Source organism: Molossus molossus, unplaced genomic scaffold, assembly GCF_014108415.1.
Source record: "Molossus molossus isolate mMolMol1 unplaced genomic scaffold, mMolMol1.p scaffold_m16_p_1, whole genome shotgun sequence".
NCBI classification, from domain to species: domain Eukaryota; kingdom Metazoa; phylum Chordata; class Mammalia; order Chiroptera; family Molossidae; genus Molossus; species Molossus molossus.
The window spans coordinates 183,589,887-183,609,126 of NW_023425344.1; the positions used below are offsets into that span (position 1 = coordinate 183,589,887).

The following is a 19,240-nucleotide window of genomic DNA, read 5'->3' on the forward strand; positions in this document are numbered from 1 at the left end:
TTGTCTCCTGATTTTGGCTGCCTCCCTGTGTGTGTTTCTGTGTATTACTTAACAAGAGGTATGGGGCTAGCTGAGACCAGATGCTGCTCGTTTGAAAGAATTTAGGAAACACCTGAAGCAGGATCCAAGATAGGCCAATCCTATGGTTAAACAAGTGGCAACAGCTTGAGTGGGCCTGAAAGTTGGGTGGGGTGGGGCCTCAGGGAATCACCAGGGCGGGGCAACCAGTGTGAGCCAGGTTGCTGGAGTCCCAGATATGACGGCTGTCTGCTGCCCCAGGGAAGGGCTCACCAAAGGAACAAAGACCTCTGACAGCACGTTTGTCCCAAGAAAGACCCCTCTCCGGCGCCAAATAGCTCAGTTCTTCCCTGTATGTCTCTGGCGCCCCTCGAGCTGCCTCTCCTCCAAGCTTAGAGGGAGAGAGTCCGATAAGTTCATGCACGGGCCCTTTAAGGAGCTGCCTGGGGCTCCAGGCACTTCAGCTTCCCTGAGCCTCAGTTCCTGCTGGTTTTTCCAGCCAGAAATTATGGGGACTTCTCTTTCTGGCACCGGAACCCTGAGCAGGGCACCTGGTGTGGGATGAAAACCCCTCAGTCCTCAGGAAGGTCCTTCCCAGCCGAGGTGTCCTCCTGATTTTTATCTGCCACAAGTGAGTGTGGGACCAGCCTATCTCACCACCGGCCCTCCACCCCTCCTACCAGTCTCGATGTGGCTGCTGCTTTAATTCTGTAGTTGTAGGACTTCCATTCAGCTTGATTTCAGGCAGATTTGAATGATGGTTGTTGTGTAGTTTAGTTGTAACTTTGATGTGGTTGTGGGAGGACGCAATACCCACGTTTACCTACACCGCCATCTTGACCAGAAGTCTCAGTGTTGCTTTCTTCCATGGAGGCTCAGTCTTGCCAATGAAGCAGTGCCCATTGTCTGTGTACTCACTTCTGTCCCTGGGATGTCCTATACTCCAGACCTTACTTGCTTGACTTAGCATAGGATATGCAAGATAAATGTAATATACTCCCTTCTGTGGGTTCTTTTGTTTGTTCTGAAATGAAATGAGGAAGAAAAAGAACATGAAAATGAAAAATAATAGAAGAAAGGTCTAAGTATTATCTTCTTACATTTCAGTAGATCATCTTGTGCATTTCACTTTGGAGAACATTAATTGCTCTGTGACATAGCACAGTACATAGCGTATTTGGCTAATAATCAGAACACCTGAGGTACCTGATAAATACAGATTCTGCTTTTACATGTATTGTCCATGTGATCTGGATAAAGAGCATACTCTCTCCAGTTTGCCAGCAGCCCTCAACTTTCCCTATTGTATTCTACCCAGCCCACTGCATGTTTACCTTACCTGCCAAGCTCATGTAGACATTTCAGATTTTGATATCTGATTTAGGGGGAGAAATAGGATTCTGACTTTTAAAAATTAAGGTAAATTTTATAGACAGAGAAATGCATCGATCTTAAGTGTATAATTAGAAGAATTTAAGCTAGCGTACACATGCATATGACCAACATCCCAATCAAAATATAGGACAATTTCATTATACCAAAAGTTCCCTTATGCCGCCTTCTTGTTAACTCTCATCCCCCATAGGCATATTTGAGGACACTGGTTTAGCTCAACTTATCAGGGACAGAAATTTGATAAATATTTAGAAATATAAGCCCTAGGATCAAGGGTTTGTTTTAGTGGGAACATGACATATTCTCTCTTTTAAGAATTGAGGCAAGCCCTGGCCGGTTTGGCTCAGCGGTTAGAGCGTCGCCCTGCGGTCCAGAGAGACCCGGGTTCGGTTCCCGCTAAGGGCGCGTACCTCGGTTGCAGTTTGTCCCCGGCCCTGGTCGGTTGTGCGGGTGGCAGCCACTCGATGTGTCCCTTTCACATCGATGTTTCTCTCTCTCCCTCTGTTCCTCTCTCTCCCTCCCACTCTACCTGAACAAAAAATGGAAAAATGTCCTCGGGTGAGGATTAAAAAAAAAAAAAGAATTGAAGCAAGCCCTAGGCAGGTAGCTCAGTTGGTTAGAGTGTCATCCTGATACAATAAGATTGGGGGTTTGATCCCAGGTGAGGGCACATACAGGAATCACAAATAAGTGGAACAAGATATCTCCCCCTGCCCCTTTCCTATCTTTCTAAAAAAAAAAAAAAAAAGAATCAAAGCAAGAAGCTATTAATAATGCCATTTTGAAAGCAATAGCTATGTTCCAGGTACAGTACTAGGCACTTCACACATTATGGGCAGGCGAGGTATACACCTAGGCAAGAGCAGGAACCCAACAAACTGTAAGAGCAGAGGTTGAAGGGAGCTGCCATAGAAGGAGCTGTCACATTACTCACTTAATGTGAGTAATTTGGTGACTAGTGTACATAGTTGTGGGAATAAGTGAGAACTAAAGCTAGAAGAGAAGATCAAGGCCACATAACGAGTAGAGCACTGTTTGCTGTGTTATGGAGTTTAGATTTTATTCTACAAGTGCTAAGAAGTCATTAAAGGTTTGGGAACAAAGCCCACAGAAAACGAATCTTAAGGATTCAGCATGATCTCAGTGAAAACTGAAGATACTGTTTGAAAGTTGGGGGGGAAATATGGAGATGGAATTAAGAAGGGAAGACCCTGGTGTTGACTTTCCTCTAAAAATAAAAGTGTATTTTATGAAGTGTATAAGAAAGAAGATGAAGTAAACTTATTATTATTATTTTTTTTTAAATATAGAGTGGGAGGAAGGGAGAGAGAAAGAGAAAGAGAAACATTAATGTGAGAGAGACACATTGATTGGTTGCCTCTCACAGGATCCCAACCAGGGCTGGGGATTGAATGTGCAACACAGGTAGATACATGCCTTGACCAGGTATTGAATGAACCTAAGACCCATTGGTCCACGGGCTGATGCTCTAATCACTGAGCCAAACCGCCCAGGGCAGGATTAAGTAATCTTGGTCTAAGGAATTTAACTGGTACTCTCCTGCCCTTGGATGTCTGTCTAACAGTTCCATTTAGCATAGCCAGCAGAGCTGAGCAAGTCTTTGAGCTGTGGTAGCTCTTGAGAGATATTTGTTGATCTGAGGTAGCAATGATAGGAGTCCAGGGGACAGCTGTCGCAGTTTGGTTTTAGCTTTCAGGTAAATAGAAAAGTAGAAGCTCCTTTAACAAGAGTGGAAATAAAATTAGGTGATGTGGACAATCAAATTTATCCACTTGATGTCTGATTTAGCTTTAGCCTCAGTTAGTCCCGCAGTGAGATAATTTTGCAATTTTCACTTGTCATTTCCTGATGTTCATTGAGCGGTTACAACAGAAAATGAAAGCTAAATCAGGGTAGCATTTAATATGGGCCCTTTCCTACCCCCTTCGCTTTCAGCAGATAAACAAACCCTCCAGGGCATATTCCTTTCTCCTGTGCAGTGACATGAAGAAGGCATGTGGCCCCAGCTGTGGCTCTGCCAGCATCACTGATTCTTTAAAAGGAGGTCGGAGGGGCTGTCAGTGGGTGTGGCAGGATAGAGGCAGCCAGATACCCACACCACTTGGCTTCTTGCTGAGAAGAGAACCCTTAAAGTACCAACTTCTCTCTTCCTTTCTTAACAAGCCCAAGCCACAGAAATAGCAGCTACTCTGTTCTCCAATCAGAAAAGAGAAGGTGGCACGCCGTCCTTGTGGAACACCCACTTGAATCTCCTTTTGGAGTGAATTTTCTTTCTCCTAAACTCTTAAGAATCCCCATGAGCCCGGCCTGTGTGGCTTAGTGGGTTGAGTGTCGTCTCATGGACTGAGAGGGCCTGGTTTGATTCCCGGTCAGGGCACATGCCTGGGTTGCAGGCTCAATCCCCAGTGGGGGATGTGCAGGAGGCAGCCGATCAATGTTTCTCCCTCACATCAATGTTTCTATTTCTCTCTCCCTTCCTCTAAAAAAATCAATAAAAATGTATTTAAAATAAAAATTAAAAAAAAAAAAAAAAAAGAGTCCCCATGAGCCTGGCCAGTGTGGCTCAGTGGTTGAGTGTTGACCCACACACCAAGAGGTCGCTGGTTTGATTCCTAGTCAGGGCACATGCCCAGGTTGTGGGCCCGATCCCCAGTGGGGGGCATGTGGGAGGAGGCCAATCAATGTTCTCTCTTATTGATGTTTCTATCTCTCTCTCTCTCTCTCAAATCAGTAAAGAATAAAAAAAGAATGACTCCCCTCGAGACTTACAGCCAGGGGAGCAATGGCCAGTGGCAGCAGTTCATCCTGGGCTTACCCCCTGAACCTATCTCCAAGGCCCCCCTTTCTCTGATTTCCCAGTAAGCTAAAGCAGCCCCACTGTGGCTCATTTCTTTCCTTTAACATTGCTAGAGAGCCAAAGCAGCCCCACCTAAGCTCTGTCCTGTTTCTTCTTCTATTCCAGGCCCTTCCTTGTTTCACTATCCCCAGCTTTAATAAACGTACTCTAAAAAAAGAAAAAAAGGAGGAGAGAAGGTGCAATGGGTTGCTGGGCATGGACCATTCATTAATTCACTCTTTCATCTGCTCATTTACCTGGTATTTATTAAATTTTGATAGTGTGGTAGTCCTGTGTAGTTAAGAAGATGAATAAAACAATCCTTTTCTCAAAGAAGTTACCAGATAGTGGAGAAGAGATATGAAAACACATAGTTATAACACAATGAAAGAAATAATGCAGTGCAATAAAAGATATTATAGAAATATCTGCTAAGTGCTGCTTAAAATAGAAAATAACTGACTTCTTGGTAATTTCCTTGGAGTCTAGAAGATGAAAAACTGAACTTTTAATTTATGTTCAGTTCTGCTGGAGTCCATGAAGATTAATAGCTATTTACACCTTTTCTTATATTTTAAGTCAGAAAGTTAATTTGAGAGAGAGAAGTTTTGTAAACTATTTGCTAAACCAATGTTAGTACAATAATAATAATAGCTACTACCATTTATTGGGTTCTCACTGTGTGTCATGTACTGTTAAGTACATCACATATATAATTTCATTTAATCCTCACGATAATCCCATGAGGTAGGTATTATCATTTTTATTTTATGTATGATAAAATTTAGGCTTGGAAAAGAAAAGCAACTTTGGTTTATAAACTTTATTCCCCCCCCCCCCTTACCAATTATGTGGTAAAACCTGGTATGTGTAGTTTCTTTTCTTTTTTTTATCCTCACCCGAGGATATTTTTCTATTTATCTTCATTTAGAGTAGGAGCGGGTAGAGGGAGGGAAAGAGAAAAACATTGATGTGAGAGGGACACGTTCACTGGTTGCCTCCTGCACAACCCCGGCTAGGGTGGGGTGAATAGCAACTGAGGCATGTGCCCTTGACCTGAATCAAAACCGAGACTCATTGGTCCACGGGCCGACGCTTTAACCACAAAGCCAAATCGGCCAGGGCGGTATATATAGTTTCTTAGATAGTAAAATAAAGTTTTAATTCCCGCTTGTGAAATTTTAGACCTCTTGCTATGTGGGTTCTGAAATCACAAACTTTAGAGGTAGAGGAGGAGTCTTAGGAATTCAGATTTAATAGATAGAAGAAATGATGCCCAGAAGAGTTACACATTTTAGCCACAGTTAGTCAGTGCTCTGACGGGAGACAAAGGCTTTTGTCTTCTAGGCCAATGTTCTCCCTCCTGGGCAAAAGGCCCAAGAATGTGCAGGCTCCAGGATTTAGCACAATCATTTTCACTAAACATTGGTAAACATTTTACCCAACAACAAAATTATTCAAGATGAAATCAAATTAATATTTTAACTTAGGGACCTAGTTTCTAGGTGATCATCAGAATTTCATAACCATTTACTTGACAAGGAATTTGATCCAATGAATGCCATGTACTGTCAAAGTGAGCAAGATACAGCACTACCCAACAGTTTATAATTTAGTGAAGTGGAGGACATGCAATCAAAAATTTAAATAATTATGTCCAGGTAGGTACAAAAATCTAGTGTACTATAGAAATGTGTAAAGCAGTGATTCTCAACTGGGGGTAGGTCCTACCCCCATACCCTCCACAGGTATTTGGCAATGTCTGCAGGCATTTTTGATGGTCACAAATAGGGAGTTGTTACTGGCATCTAGTGAGCAGATGCTAAGCATCCTAAAGTTCACAGGACAGCCTCACCACAACAAACACTTAGCCAGCCCAAAATATCAGTAGGGCTGAAGTTGAGAAACTCTGGTATAGAACAAGCAAAATATTTTCTACAAGGAATAGGGGGAGGGTAAAATTTGGGTGCTAGTTATAGCAGAGTTCAAAAAATAGATCATGACTGGATTCAGAGTGGGGTAATCCCTAGCAGAAGGGAAACATGTGCAAAGCCACAGAAGCATGGCATATTTGGGCAATCCCAAATGTGAGGGGAACAGTTGTAGGCATTAAGGCTGGATACCTAGGCAGGAGGTAGAGATTCAAGAAAATATACTGGGCTAGACAAATTGCTGTAAGAAAAGCTATTTGGTTCCATTATGCTCACTCAGGAGCACAGTATAGCTATGTATCTTTGTGGGCTAAAACTGAAGAAAGCTGAAATTGGGCTTTTCTCATCTTGCTTCCTTAGGGCCTGGGTTTTCCAGGCATTTGTGACTTTCTCAGACATAAAAGTAGGGGCCTGTTTCAATGGAATGTGAGCTCTGAGAAGTGAAATAGCTCCCTAGTAAAGCCACTTAGCTGGGATCTCAATGCTATGACAGGATCTTGAGATTTGAGGTGGTTATTTCACATGCTTGTAGGCAGGAGAGATTATTTCTTTTCTAGTAGAGCACCCTAGTTCAGAAATGGGGATATGTAAACCTTAAGATTAGACTGCCAAAAAAAAAAAAAAAAAATAGACTGCCACCTGAAATCTAAATGAGTTGCTATCCCCCTCTCCCACAAAAAAGGGAGGGCAGGTAGGCCATTCCAGTCAGGGTTTCTCTTTCCCTTAAGCTAATGATGATCAAAACAACTGACAAACTGTCACGGAATCTGCCAGACCTCACCTTGGCCTTGCCCCTTCTCCCAATCTCCTGAACTTTTCCTCCTTCTTTTAAGCTCTGAGCCCATTCTTAGCAAGCTACCAGGTCCTATACTCCTGGTCTGCAGCCATCCTAAGCCTATTGGGCTGTGTTTCAAGTGCCTGCTTCTGCCCTGGTGGCCTGATGACAGAGCTTAATGGAGGTGAGTTATTCTTTTCTAACTCAGCTGGTTTTCTAGGTGTCATTTGGAAAGCCCAGTCAGAAGGGGGTATCATTTTAGCGCATGAAAGGAAATTCAGGGAATATTTAACTGTGGCAGCTTATAGCTTCTATTTCTCTCAAGATCTTAGAATAACCAAGAATTTAGATGAGAGGTTGTAGAAAAGTAATGAAGCCCACCATCAATTAAAAAAAAAAAAAATTTTTTTATCCTCACCTGAGGACATTTTTGCATTTATCTTCAGATAGAGCAGGAGACAGAGGAAATGAAAAACATCCATGTGAGAGAGACACATTGAGTGGTTGCCACCCACACGACCCCAACCGGGGCCGGGGACAAACTGCAACTGAGGTAAATACCCTTAGCGGGAACTGAACCCGGGACTCTCTGGTCCATGGGCCAATGCTCCAACTGCTGAGCCAATCCGACCAGGGCCCACCATAAGTTTCTGAGAAAAATTAAATTTAATGCTATGAAAATGTACTTTCCTTATCAATATATCATTTTATTTATTTATTTATTTATTTATTTATTTATTTATTTATTTTTTTATCCTCACCTGAGGACATTTTTCCATTTTCTGTTCAGATAGAGTAGGAGGGAGAGAGAGTAAGAGAGAGAAATATCGATGTGAAAGGGACACATAGAGTGGCTGCCATCTACACAACCATCAGGGCCGGGGACAAACTGCAACCGAGGTACACGCCCTTAGAGGGAACAGAACCTGGGTCCTTTGGACACAGGCCGATGCTCTAACCGCTGAGCCAAACCAGCCAGGGCCATTTTAGTTTAGATTGAAAAAGATTATGTATAACTTGGTTTGCTCGTTATACTATCACATTTGATATTTTATATTTAAAGCAAAGTTAATTCTCAGAGGTTAAATGTTTTTAATTGAGTTTCTTTAAGATCCATTCAGAGCTAAAAGAAAGTAATATTCTGAACTAAGAGTTCTCTTGATAGACAAAAGAAAATGTTTATTGACTATAAAAAAGCTGAAAAAACTCACTAAAATCCATCAACAGAAATTTTAACAGAAGTCCTTATGTAATGAGTTATCATTTCCACTTCTTATAAAGATTAATATAAAGGTATATTAATCGCCCTGGCCGGATTGGCTCAGTGGTAGAGCATCAGCCCAAGGACCAATGAGTCATGGGTTCAATTCTGGTCAAGGGCATGTACCTCAGTTGGGGTTCATCCCTGGTCCTGGTCGGGGTTGTGCAGGAGGCAACCAGTCAATGTGTCCCTCTCACGACAATGTTTCTCCCTCTCTCCCTTTCTCTCCCTCTTTCTCCCTCCCACTCTATCTAAAGATAAATGGAAAAATATCCTCAGGTGAGGATTGAAAAATAAATAAATAAAAGTATATTAATCATTCAGATGAGGTTCTAATTTCCTCAAATACAGGAAATTTAGATTTTCTCTTCTTCTTGTCTGTCCTTAACTGTTAAAACAGTTATAAGTATTTTTTAAAATAATTTCTAAAGGAAAAAAATAAACAGTTGCTTATTCCTACCACACTCTTAGTAAAGCAAAGTCAGTAAAAATACACACTTTTCCATAATGGTAAAAAAAAAAAAAAATTGTATAATAGTGAGCTTCCCATTATTTCAAATCTTCAGGCAGAGGTTGGAAAGAAGTAAATTAAATGACTTTAGATCTCTTTCAACTCTGAGAAGTTCCAATAAGTCAACAGTCCATAATTTTTTCTTTTCATGTGAAAATGGCAGGGCACGTGGACATGGCTATATCTTGCTCTTGGGTTTGAGCTGGCTGTGCTATGTGGCTTGTCCTCTATAGATGGATTGTATTTCTCTGCTCTTAAGGTTAATTCTTCAGAAAATCTGCCCATCTGAGTTTTCAAAATATTTCTTTGAAGGAATAAAAGCTGAAGAGAAAAAAAAATGCCTTTAAATATGTAACAATGTCTTTAAAAAGCAACAGATCCCCTTAAGTATTTTAGTATCCATGATTTCAAAAGTTCACAATCCATAACTTCTCAGGAAAAAAACAACAACAAAAAAAACCAAAAAACAAAAAAACAACCTCTGGGAAAATTAAGTATTTCTTCCACAAGTTTCTAAGGGCTTTGTTGCTCTACTTCTTGCCGTTTCTCTGCTCCAGGAGAATGTACCAGGTTAGTGGAAGAAGGTGGATGTGCTTCTTTAGAAGGTGATTCTTTTTTTTTTAATCTTTATTGTTGAATGTATTACAGATGTTCCTCATTCCTCCCCCCCCCCACATTGACCCCCTCCTCCCCACTCCTGCCTCCTTCCTGCCTTTTCCCACACTGTTGTCTGTGTCCATTGTTTATGCATATAAGTTCTTTGGTTTATTTCTTCTCACCCCCCCAACCCCTTTCCTTTGAGGTTTGTCAGTCTAGCAACCAATTTGTTCTTCTTAATTCCTTCACTTTTTTTACCCATTTCCCCAGCCCTCCTCCCATTTGGCAACCAACAAAATGTTCTCTGTATCTATGAGACTGTTTCTGTTCTACCTGTTCATTTTGTTTGTAGAGTCCATTGTTGATAGATATGTGTTCATTGCCATTTTGTTTGTTCATATATTTTATCTTTTTCTTCAAAAAGACCTTCATCATTTCATATAATAACAGGTTGCTGGTGATGAACTCCTTTAACTTATTCTTGTCTGGGAAACTCTTTTTTCTTTTTATCCTCACCCGAGGACATTTTTCCATTTTTTGTTCAGATAGAGTGGGAGCGAGAGAGAGGAAGAGAGAGAGAGAGAGAAACATCGACGTGAAGGGATACATCGAGTGGCTGCCACCCGCACGACCAACCAGGGCCAGGGACAAACTGCAACCGAGGTACGTGCCCTTAGCGGGAACCGAACGCAGGTCTCTCTGTACCACTCCAACCGCTGAGCCAAACCGGCCAGGGCTGGGAAACTCTTTATATGGCCATCGATTCTAAATGACAGCTTTGCAGGATAGAGTAATCTTGGTTGTAGGTTCTTGCTTTTCATCACTCTGAATATTTCTTGCCACTCCCTTCTGGCCTGCAAAGTTTCTTTTGAGAAATCAGCTGACAGCCTTATGGGAACTCCCTTGTAGGTAACTAGCTGCTTTCTCTTTGCTGCTTTTAAGATTCTCTCTTTGTCTTGAACCTTTTGCATTTTGATGATGATGTGTCTTGGTATGGGCCTCTTGGGGTTCATCTTGTTTGAGACTCTCTGTGCTTCCTGGACTTGTATGTCTGTTTCCTTCACCAAGTTAGGGAAGTTTTCTGCCATTATGGTTTCAAATAGGTTTTCGATTTCTTGTTCTCGCTCTTCTCCTTCTGGCACCCCCAAGATGCAAATGTTGGCACGCTTGAAGTAGTCCCAGAGGCTCCTTACACTATCCTCATTTTTTTGAATTCTTTTTTCTTTTTGCTGTTCTGATTGGGTGTTTTTTGCTTCCTTATATTGCAAATCAATGGTTTGCTTTTTTGGCTTTACCTACTCTACTATTGAATCTGTGTAAATTATTCTTTATTTCAGTTAGTGCCTCCTTCATTTCTGACTGTGCATCCTTCATTTCTGACTGGTCCTTTTTTATGCTCTTGAGGCCCTCACTAAGTTTGCTGAGGTTCTCACTAAGTTCATTGAGCATCCTTATAAGCAGTATTTTGAACTTAGCATCTGTTAGGTTGCTTATCTCCATTTTGCTTAGTTCTTTTCCTGGAGATTTTTTTCTGTTCTTTCATTTGGGACCTGTTTCTTTGTCTCCTCATTTTGGCTGCCTCCCTGTGTTTGTTTCTATGTATTACTTAATGAAAGGTATGGGGCTAGCTGAGACCAGATGCTGCTTGTTGGAAAGAATTTAGGAAAACCTGAAGCAGGATCCAAGATAGTCCAATCCTATGGTAAAGCAAGTGGCAACAGCTTGAGTGGGCCGGAAAGTTGGGTGGGGCGGGGCCTCGGGGACTCATCAGGGCGGGGCAACCAGTGTGTGCCAGGTTGCTGGAGTCCCAGATATGGCGGCTGTCTGCTGCCCCAGGGAAGGGCTCACCAAAAGAACAAAGACCTCTGACAGCACGTTTGTCCCAGAGAAAGCCCCCTCTCCAACCCTCGCTCCAGTGCCAAATGGCTCAGTTCTTTCCTGTATGTCTCTGGCACCCCTCGAGCTGCCTCCCCTCCAAGCTTAGAGGAAGTGAGTCTGATATGTCCGTGTACGGGCCCTTTAAGGAGCTGCCTGGGGCTCCAGCCACCTCAGCCTCCCTGAGCCTCAGTTCCCACTGGTTTTTCCAGCCAGAAGTTGTGGGGACTTCTCTTCCTGGCACCAGAACCCTGAGCAGGGTGCCTGGTGTGGGATGGGGATCCCTCAGTCCTCAGAGAGGGCTTTCCCAGCCGAGGTGTCCTCCTGATTTTTATCTGCCACACATGGGTGTGGGACCAGCCCCTCCGCCTCTGCCCCTCCTACCAGTCTTGATGTGGCTGCTTCTTTAATTCCGTAGTTGTAGGACTTCCATTTAGCTCCATTTCAGGCAGTTTTGAATGATGGTTGTTGTGTAGTTTAGTTGTAACTTTGATGTGGTTATGGGAGGACGCGATACCGTATTTACCTACCCGCCATCTTGACTGGAAGTCCTAGAAGGTGATTCTTGCAAGCCAGAGACTTTATAAAAATGAATATCAATTCTTGACTTGAATCTCCCTTCCTATGCCTTAAGGTTAAGCTTTCACTAAGGGGCAGCAGTGGGTGTGCTTTCCTAAGATTTCTAGGTAGAGAAATTTCAGAATTTCCTTTGGTTTCTAATTCTATGCCTTCCTCTAGAGAAGTGGGAAATTGTTCCAGGTATTTTGCCTCACAAATTTGATCCATTTAATAAATTCAATTGCAGAAAGCATTGATTGGTTCTCTGCTGACTCTGCTAATGGGCTTTAGGGTGAGACAAATAGTTCTAATCCAGGCTCCCTCACTTAATTACTGAGTGACCCTAGCAAGTTACTTAACCTCTTTATAACTTTAATTTCCTTAAAAATGGCATAATAATACCTCTTTCACAAGGTTGTTATGAGGATTAAAAAAATTTTTTTTCTTTATTGATTTTAGAGAGAGAGAGAGGAAGGGAGAGGGAGAGAGAGATAGAAACAGCGATGAGAGAGAACATTGACTGGATGCCTCCTGCATGCCCTCCACTGGGGATTTGGCCTACAACCTGGGCATGTGCCCTGACCGGGAATCAAACTGGCGACCTTTTGGTGCATGAGTCAACAGTCAACCACTGAGTCGCGCAAGAGTTTTTTTTTATCCTCACCTGAGGATCACTCCATTTATCTTCAGATAGAGTGAGTGGGAGAAAGGGAGGGAGAGAGAAAGAGAGTTAGAGAGAGAGCGAGAGAGAAAGAGAGAGAGAGAGAGAAAGAAACATGTGAGAGAGACACACTGACTGATTGTCTCCCACACAACCCCAACCAGGGCTGGGCACCAAACCACAACCGAGGTATGTACACTTGACTGGAATCGAACCCATGACTCTCTGGTCTGCAGGCCGACGCTCTAACCACTTAGCCAAACCAGCCAGGGCATGAGGATTTTTTTTTTTTTTTGTAGTCCTTTGGTTTTATTTTTTGGGTTAAAAAAGTAAGTATAGCATAATTTTTTTTTATGGTCCTGTTGAAGATATGCTTTAAAATAACTTATGAAATGGTTTAATTCATGTCTCTTGATTATCAGTATCCATAAATGTCACTGTCAGCCTTGATTAATTGGTTGAAAATTTCAGAGCAGGAGAAGTAACTTATGAATATTTTCCCAATCCCTGAAAATCATAATCATCACAGAACTATATTATCCCTTTATCATAAATCTCTGGAAATTAGATGTGTTCATTCATTATTGATAGGGCATGGATAGTTAATCTGTGTAAATTGGCTTCCACCAGTAAAGAAGTTTTCTGAAAATCATGAATACAAGTCAAGGATAAACAAAAAACAAAAAGAAGGAAAATAACAGGCTTCCAGTCAAGATGGTGGCGTAGGCAAATACAGTACTCATATCCTCCCATAACCACATAAAAATTACTAGTAAAGTACAGAACAGCCATCATTCAGTACCGCCTGAAATATATAAAAGTCCTACAACCAAGGATATAAAGAAGAAGTCACATTGAGACTGGTAGGAGGGGGGCGGGGTGCAGAACAGGCTGGTCCCACACCCACATGTGATGGATAAAAATCAGGAGGGATATAGTGGTTGTGGAGGTCCCCCCTAAGGAAGGAGGAGTCCCAGCCCCACACCAGGCTTTGTAGCCCAAGGTTCCAGTGCCAGGAAGAGAAGTCCTGGGACTCATTGGTCCGTGGGCCGACGCTCTAACCACTGAGAAAACTGGCCAGGGCTCAAGCATTCCTCTTAAAGGGCCCACCCATGGACTTACTTGGATTCACTCCCTCTGAGCTCCAATGCTAAAGCAGCAGCTTGAAGGGCACCAGGGACATACCAGGAGGAACGACAGTGTCTGGCATCAGGGTGAGAGCTGAAAAGGCAGCTTTCTCCCAGACAGAAGTGCTGACACAGACTTTTCTGAGCCCTTTCCCCACAGAGCTGGTGGGCAGGCACCATATGAGTCTCCATCAACCTGGCTTACACTGTTTGCCCTGCCCTGGTGATTTCCTGAGCTCTGCTTCACCCAGCTTTTGGGCCCACCCAAGTTGTTTCCAGTGTCTTTTCCCTGTGAATGGCCTATCTTGGCTCATGCTTCAGACTTTCCTAAAATCTCTCAAACAAGCAGCATCTGGCCTCTGCATGCCCTGTACTTCTCGCTAAGTGGCCCCAGGCCTGGCATGAGCGGCAAACAGCCTTGTTTCACAGCTTGGCCTCTCCTCAGCCCCTCTAAGCTCAGCACAAGTAGCAGCCATCTGCAGATCACCTGTAGCTCATGCTGAGTAGCCCTGGGCAGAATATAGGTGGCGGCTGAGCTTGGCCTGCACCTCCCAGGAGAACGCAGAGCTCTCTCACCAGGTGGACAGCTTCAGATCACATTGAAGTACCACCCAACCACCTCCACAATTGACACACTCAAGGGGTGGATTCACTGGGCAGTATAGCCCTACTGAAGTAAGTCCTGCTCCAAGGGATAGGCCCCTACACAGCTGATCCTCCATGATGGTTACAGCCAGTCTTTGCAGCTGATTGGCCTGGGGGTAAATCCCTCCCATTGACATGCCAACAGCAATCAAAGCTCAACTACAACAGGAGGGTGTACACAACCCACATGGGGGGACACACCAGGAGTGCACAGCTTGGGTGAATGAGGAGGCTATGCCACTGGACGCTATAGGACACCTACTACATTAGGTCACTCTACCAAGCCTAGGATATCTAGCAACTCTACCTAATACATAGAACAAACACAGGGAGACTGCCAAAATGAAGAGACAAAGAAACATGTTCCAAATGAAAGAGCAGTACAAAACTCCAGAAAAAGAACTAAATAAAATGGAGACAAGTAATCAATTAGATGCAGAGTTTAAAACCCTGGTTATAAGGATGTTCAGTGAACTTAGTGAGAATGTCAATGGCATAAAGAAGAGCATGGAAACCATAAAAAAGAACCAGTCAGAAATAAAGGCTATACTAACTAAAATAAAGAAAAATTTACAGGGAAGCAACAGCAGAGTAGATCAAGCCGAGAATCAAAACAGTGATTTGGAAATAAGGAAGCAAAAAATACCCAATCAGAACAGAAAAATATATATATATATTAATCCCCCCCCAAATGAGGATACTGTAAGGAGACTCTGGGACAACTTCCAGTTGCATCATGGTAGTGCTGGAAGGAGAAGAGAGGGAGAGCAAGAAATTGAAACCCTATTTGAAAAATAATGACAGAAAACTTCCCTAACCTGTGAGGGAAATAGACATACAAGTCCAGAAAACACAAATAATCACAAACAAGAAGAACCCAAAGAGGCCCACATCAACACACATCATAATTAAAATGCCAAAGGTTAAAGACAATGATAGAATCTTAAAAACAGCAAGAAAAAAGCAGTTAGTTAACTACAAGGGAACTCACATAAGACCATCAGCTGATTTCTCTATAGAAACTTTGCAGGCCAGAAGGGATAAGCAAGAAATATTCATAGTGATGAAAAGCAAGGACCTATAACCAAGATTTCTCTACCTAGCAAAGCTATTATTTAGAATTGAAGGACAGATACAGAGCTTCTCAGACAAGAAAAAGCTAAAGGAGTTCATCACCACTAAACCAGTATTACATGAAATGTTAACGGGTCTTCTTTAAGAAAAAAAAAATGAAAATATGAACAATGAAATGGCAATAAATACATATCTATCAACAACTGAATCTAAAAAATTAAGTAAGCGAACAAGTGGAACAGAAACAGACTTATAGATACAGAGAGCATTTTGATGGTTGCCAAATAGGAGAGGGGGGAGAGACACTGGGGGGAAAGGCAAAGAGATTAAGAAGTACAAAAGTACAAATTGATAGTTACAGAATAGTCATAGGGATGTAAAGTACAGCATAGGGAATATAGTCAATAATCTAATAATTATGTATGGTGTCAGATGGGAGTATGAGATATATTGGCATGATCACTTAGAAAGTTATATAATGTCTAATCACTGGGGTGTATGCCTGAAACTAATATAATATTGTATGTCAACGGTAATTGAAAAAATTTAAAAATTTAAAAAAAAAAAAAAAGGAATGTAGGCCTGGTTGGTGTGGCTCAGTTGTTGAACATCAACCCATGCACCAAGAGATCACCAGTTCAATTCCCAGTCAGGGCACATGCCCAGGTTGTGGGCCCAATCCCCAGTGGAGGGAATGCAGAAGGCAGCCAATTGATGTTCTCTCTCATTGATGTCTCTATCGCTCTCCCTCTCCCTTCCTCCTCTCTCTTTAAAATCAATAAAGAAAAATCATTAAAAAAAAAAAGAGTAGAGGGATACCATATAGGTGGAAGTGAGCAGGCAACTGTAGAACTGCTCTTAAAAAAAAAAAAGAAGCCAGGTCAGTGTGGCTCAGTGGTTGAGCATTGACCCATGCCCCAAGAGGTCACCGGTTTGATTCCTGGTCAGGGCACATGCCCAGGTTGTGGGCCCGATCCCTAGTGAGGGGCATGCAGGAGGCAGCCAGTCCATGTTCTCTCTCATTGATGTTTCTCTCTCTCTCCTTTCCTCTCTCTCTAAAATCAATAAAGGAAAACATTTAAAAAAAAAGAATACAGAACCAAAAAATGTGTGCATTTGTAATTTTGATTGTCATAATTTTAAGGAATACTTCAGTTTATATTTCTACCTGCAATATATTGGAATTCCTGCTTCCCTATTTCTTATCACTATATTATGTTATCAAATTATTTGATCTTTGATTATCTGAGAAGTAACAGTACTACTGCATAATTCTAATTTGCATTTTTCTTAGAACAAGATTGAACATCTTTTCCTAAAGATAGGACAGCAATAATATTTTACCTTTTCTGTGAACTTTTAAAAAAAATTCCTCACCTGAGGATATTCTTTCCATTTATTTTCAGAGTGGGAGGGGGAGAACGAGGGAGAGAGAAACATCAATGTGAGAGAGACACATCAATTGGTTGCCTCCGGCACAACCCTGACCAGGGTCAGGACCAAATTGCAACTGAGGTACATGCCCCTGAACTGAAAAGAACCTGCGACTCTTTGGTTCGCAGGCAGATACTCGAACTGCTAAGCCAAAATGGCCAGGGCCTTTTCTTTTTCTTTTTCTTTTTTTCTTTGCATTTATCTTCAGATAGAGCGGGAGGGAGAGAGAGGAAGAGAGAGAGAAACATCGATGTGAGAGAGACACATCGAGTGGTTGCCACCCAAACGACCCCAACCAGGGCCAGGGACAAACTGCAACCGAGGTGCATGCCCTTAGCGGGAACCGAACCCAGGTCTCTCTGGTCCGCAGGCTGACTCTCTAACCGCTGAGTCAAACCGGCCAGGGCCAGGGCCTTTTCTTATGAACTTTGCACAGTTGTTACTTTATGTGAAAAAGCTTTTCAAAGTTAAAGTAAATAAAAAGTGTTCTTTGATCAACTATGAGTCAAATGTCCTTTGACGATAAAGAAGCAAAGATAATTTTCATGAAGTCATTAGTCAATATGCAGAAGTTAATGCTATTACTCATAAGAAATGTTATTACTGCCCTGGCTGGTTTGGCTCAGCGGTGAGAGCATCGGCCTGTGGTCCAGAGATACCCATGTTCGGTTCCCGCTAAGGGCACGTACTTAGGTTGCATTTTGTCCCCGGCCCTGGTTGGATCGTGCGTGTGGCAGCCACTTGATGTGTCCCTTTCACGTCAATGTTTCTCTCTCTCTCTCTCCCTCCCACTCTATCTGAACAAGAAATGAAAAAATGTCCTCAGGTGAGGATTAAAAAAAAAAAAAAAGAAATGTTATTACTGCTCTGGCCAGATGGCTCAGTTGGTTGGAGCTTCATCTCATAACTAAATGGTGGTGGGTTCGATTCTCAGTTAGGGCACACACCTAGGTTGTGGGGTTATATCCCCAGATAGGGCGTGTATGGGGGCAACCAATCATGTTTCTCTCTCACATCAATCTCTCTCTCTCTTAAATCAATAAACATATCCTTAGGTGAGAATAAGAACAAAAGAAAAAAATGTTATTACTCATTATTGAAATAGAACTAATTGAGAATGGTACTTGATTTCTGTGGTCTTTTTTTTGCAAAAAACCTATAATACCAGGAAAACCCTGAGGAAATACATCAGCTGAATCCAAATCGAGAGATATTCTACAAAATATCTGACCAGTACATCTCAAAACTGTCAAGGTCATCAAAAACAAAAAAGGTCTGAGAAACTGTTACAGCTCAAAGGAGCTTAAGCAGACAAGACGACTAAGAAATGTAATGTGATAGTTTGGATGGGATTCTGGAACAGAAAAAGCACATTATGGAAAAACTGAGAAAATCTGAATAAAGTATGGAGTTTAGTTAATTAAAAAAAGAAAAGAAATGACATAGACTATTCTGCTGGAGTAGTGAAACACAAAACCTTTCTCCTTGGAGTTCCAGTAGAGTTCTGTACTACATCTGTGCCAAAACTGCCACTGTACAAGAGTGATGAGCAAGTCAGCATGCTAAATGCACTTACTCCACACAAGATAACCAATAGTAGTCTGATCCAGAAGATTTGTTTGCCATGAATTTTGGACTGCATTTGGTAGGAAAAGATGGTCTGAACAAACATATATAATAGGCCCATACCAAAGGTGAGCACAGCTCCACATATATGTACAGGGTGGGACAAAAGTAGGTTTACAGTTTGAGTATGCAAAGCAGTTTATTCTTATACTATTATTTATTATAATTATTGTATTATTGCTAAACTGTAAACTTTTGCCCCACTCTGTACAATAAAAAAAGGTTGTTTTCTGGAAGTTTGCCATAATAGAAAGTCTTAAACAAATCAGAATCCAAGTACAAGGCCAGCTCTGTTTTTTGTTTTTTTTTTATCCTCACCGGAGGACATTTTTCCATTTTTTGTTCAGATAGAGTGGGAGGGAGAGAGAGGAAGAAAGAGAGAGAGAGAGAAACATCGATGCGAAAGGGACACATAGAGTGGCTGCCTCCCGCACGACCCAACCAGGGCTGGGGACAAACTGCAACTGAGGTATGTGCCTTTAGCGGGAACTGGACCCGGGTCTCTCTGGACCACAGGTTGACGCTCTAAACGCTGAGCCAAACTGGCCAGGGCAAGGCCAGCTTTGTTTAATCTGATGATATAATTCCCTTCTGATTCAGAGTATGAACTTGCTTATAACAAACATTAGCAATGCATAAAACTGTGGTGAAATTTAGCATTGTCCCAAACAAGCATTTTTCTGGAGCTACTGTATCACTAATATAAGGCAAAGCAGGGTCCAAATGGCAGAGAGTGATTGCAGTAAGGTATGAAAATATGAAAGCAGCAGCCGTCCAAATGACAAGGGCTGAAGAAAGGAAAATGAGACCTTGCTGAAACCACCACATCTCAAAAGGGTCTTTGTTATTTGTTTGTTTGATTTTATATTCCTCACTAAATTTTTAAGTTTTGTGA

The 19,240-nt window shown here is 42.1% G+C and overlaps 1 protein-coding gene and 1 pseudogene across 3 annotated transcripts in view; one reads left to right on the plus strand and one right to left on the minus strand.

Annotated features, from left to right (window-relative positions):
* The first annotated feature begins 6,828 nt into the window (after window positions 1-6,828).
* Window positions 6,829-19,240, plus strand: part of TRIM69 (tripartite motif containing 69) — a 51,468-nt gene continuing 39,056 nt past the window's right edge. For all 3 annotated transcript variants that reach the window (XM_036267751.1, XM_036267771.1, XM_036267761.1), the window contains exon 1: window positions 6,829-7,160. In XM_036267751.1, the coding sequence (XP_036123644.1) occupies window positions 7,155-7,160 (6 nt within the window). In that variant the 5' untranslated portion in view covers window positions 6,829-7,154. The remainder of the gene's footprint in view (window positions 7,161-19,240) is intronic.
* Window positions 12,987-19,173, minus strand: LOC118633785 (annotated as a pseudogene).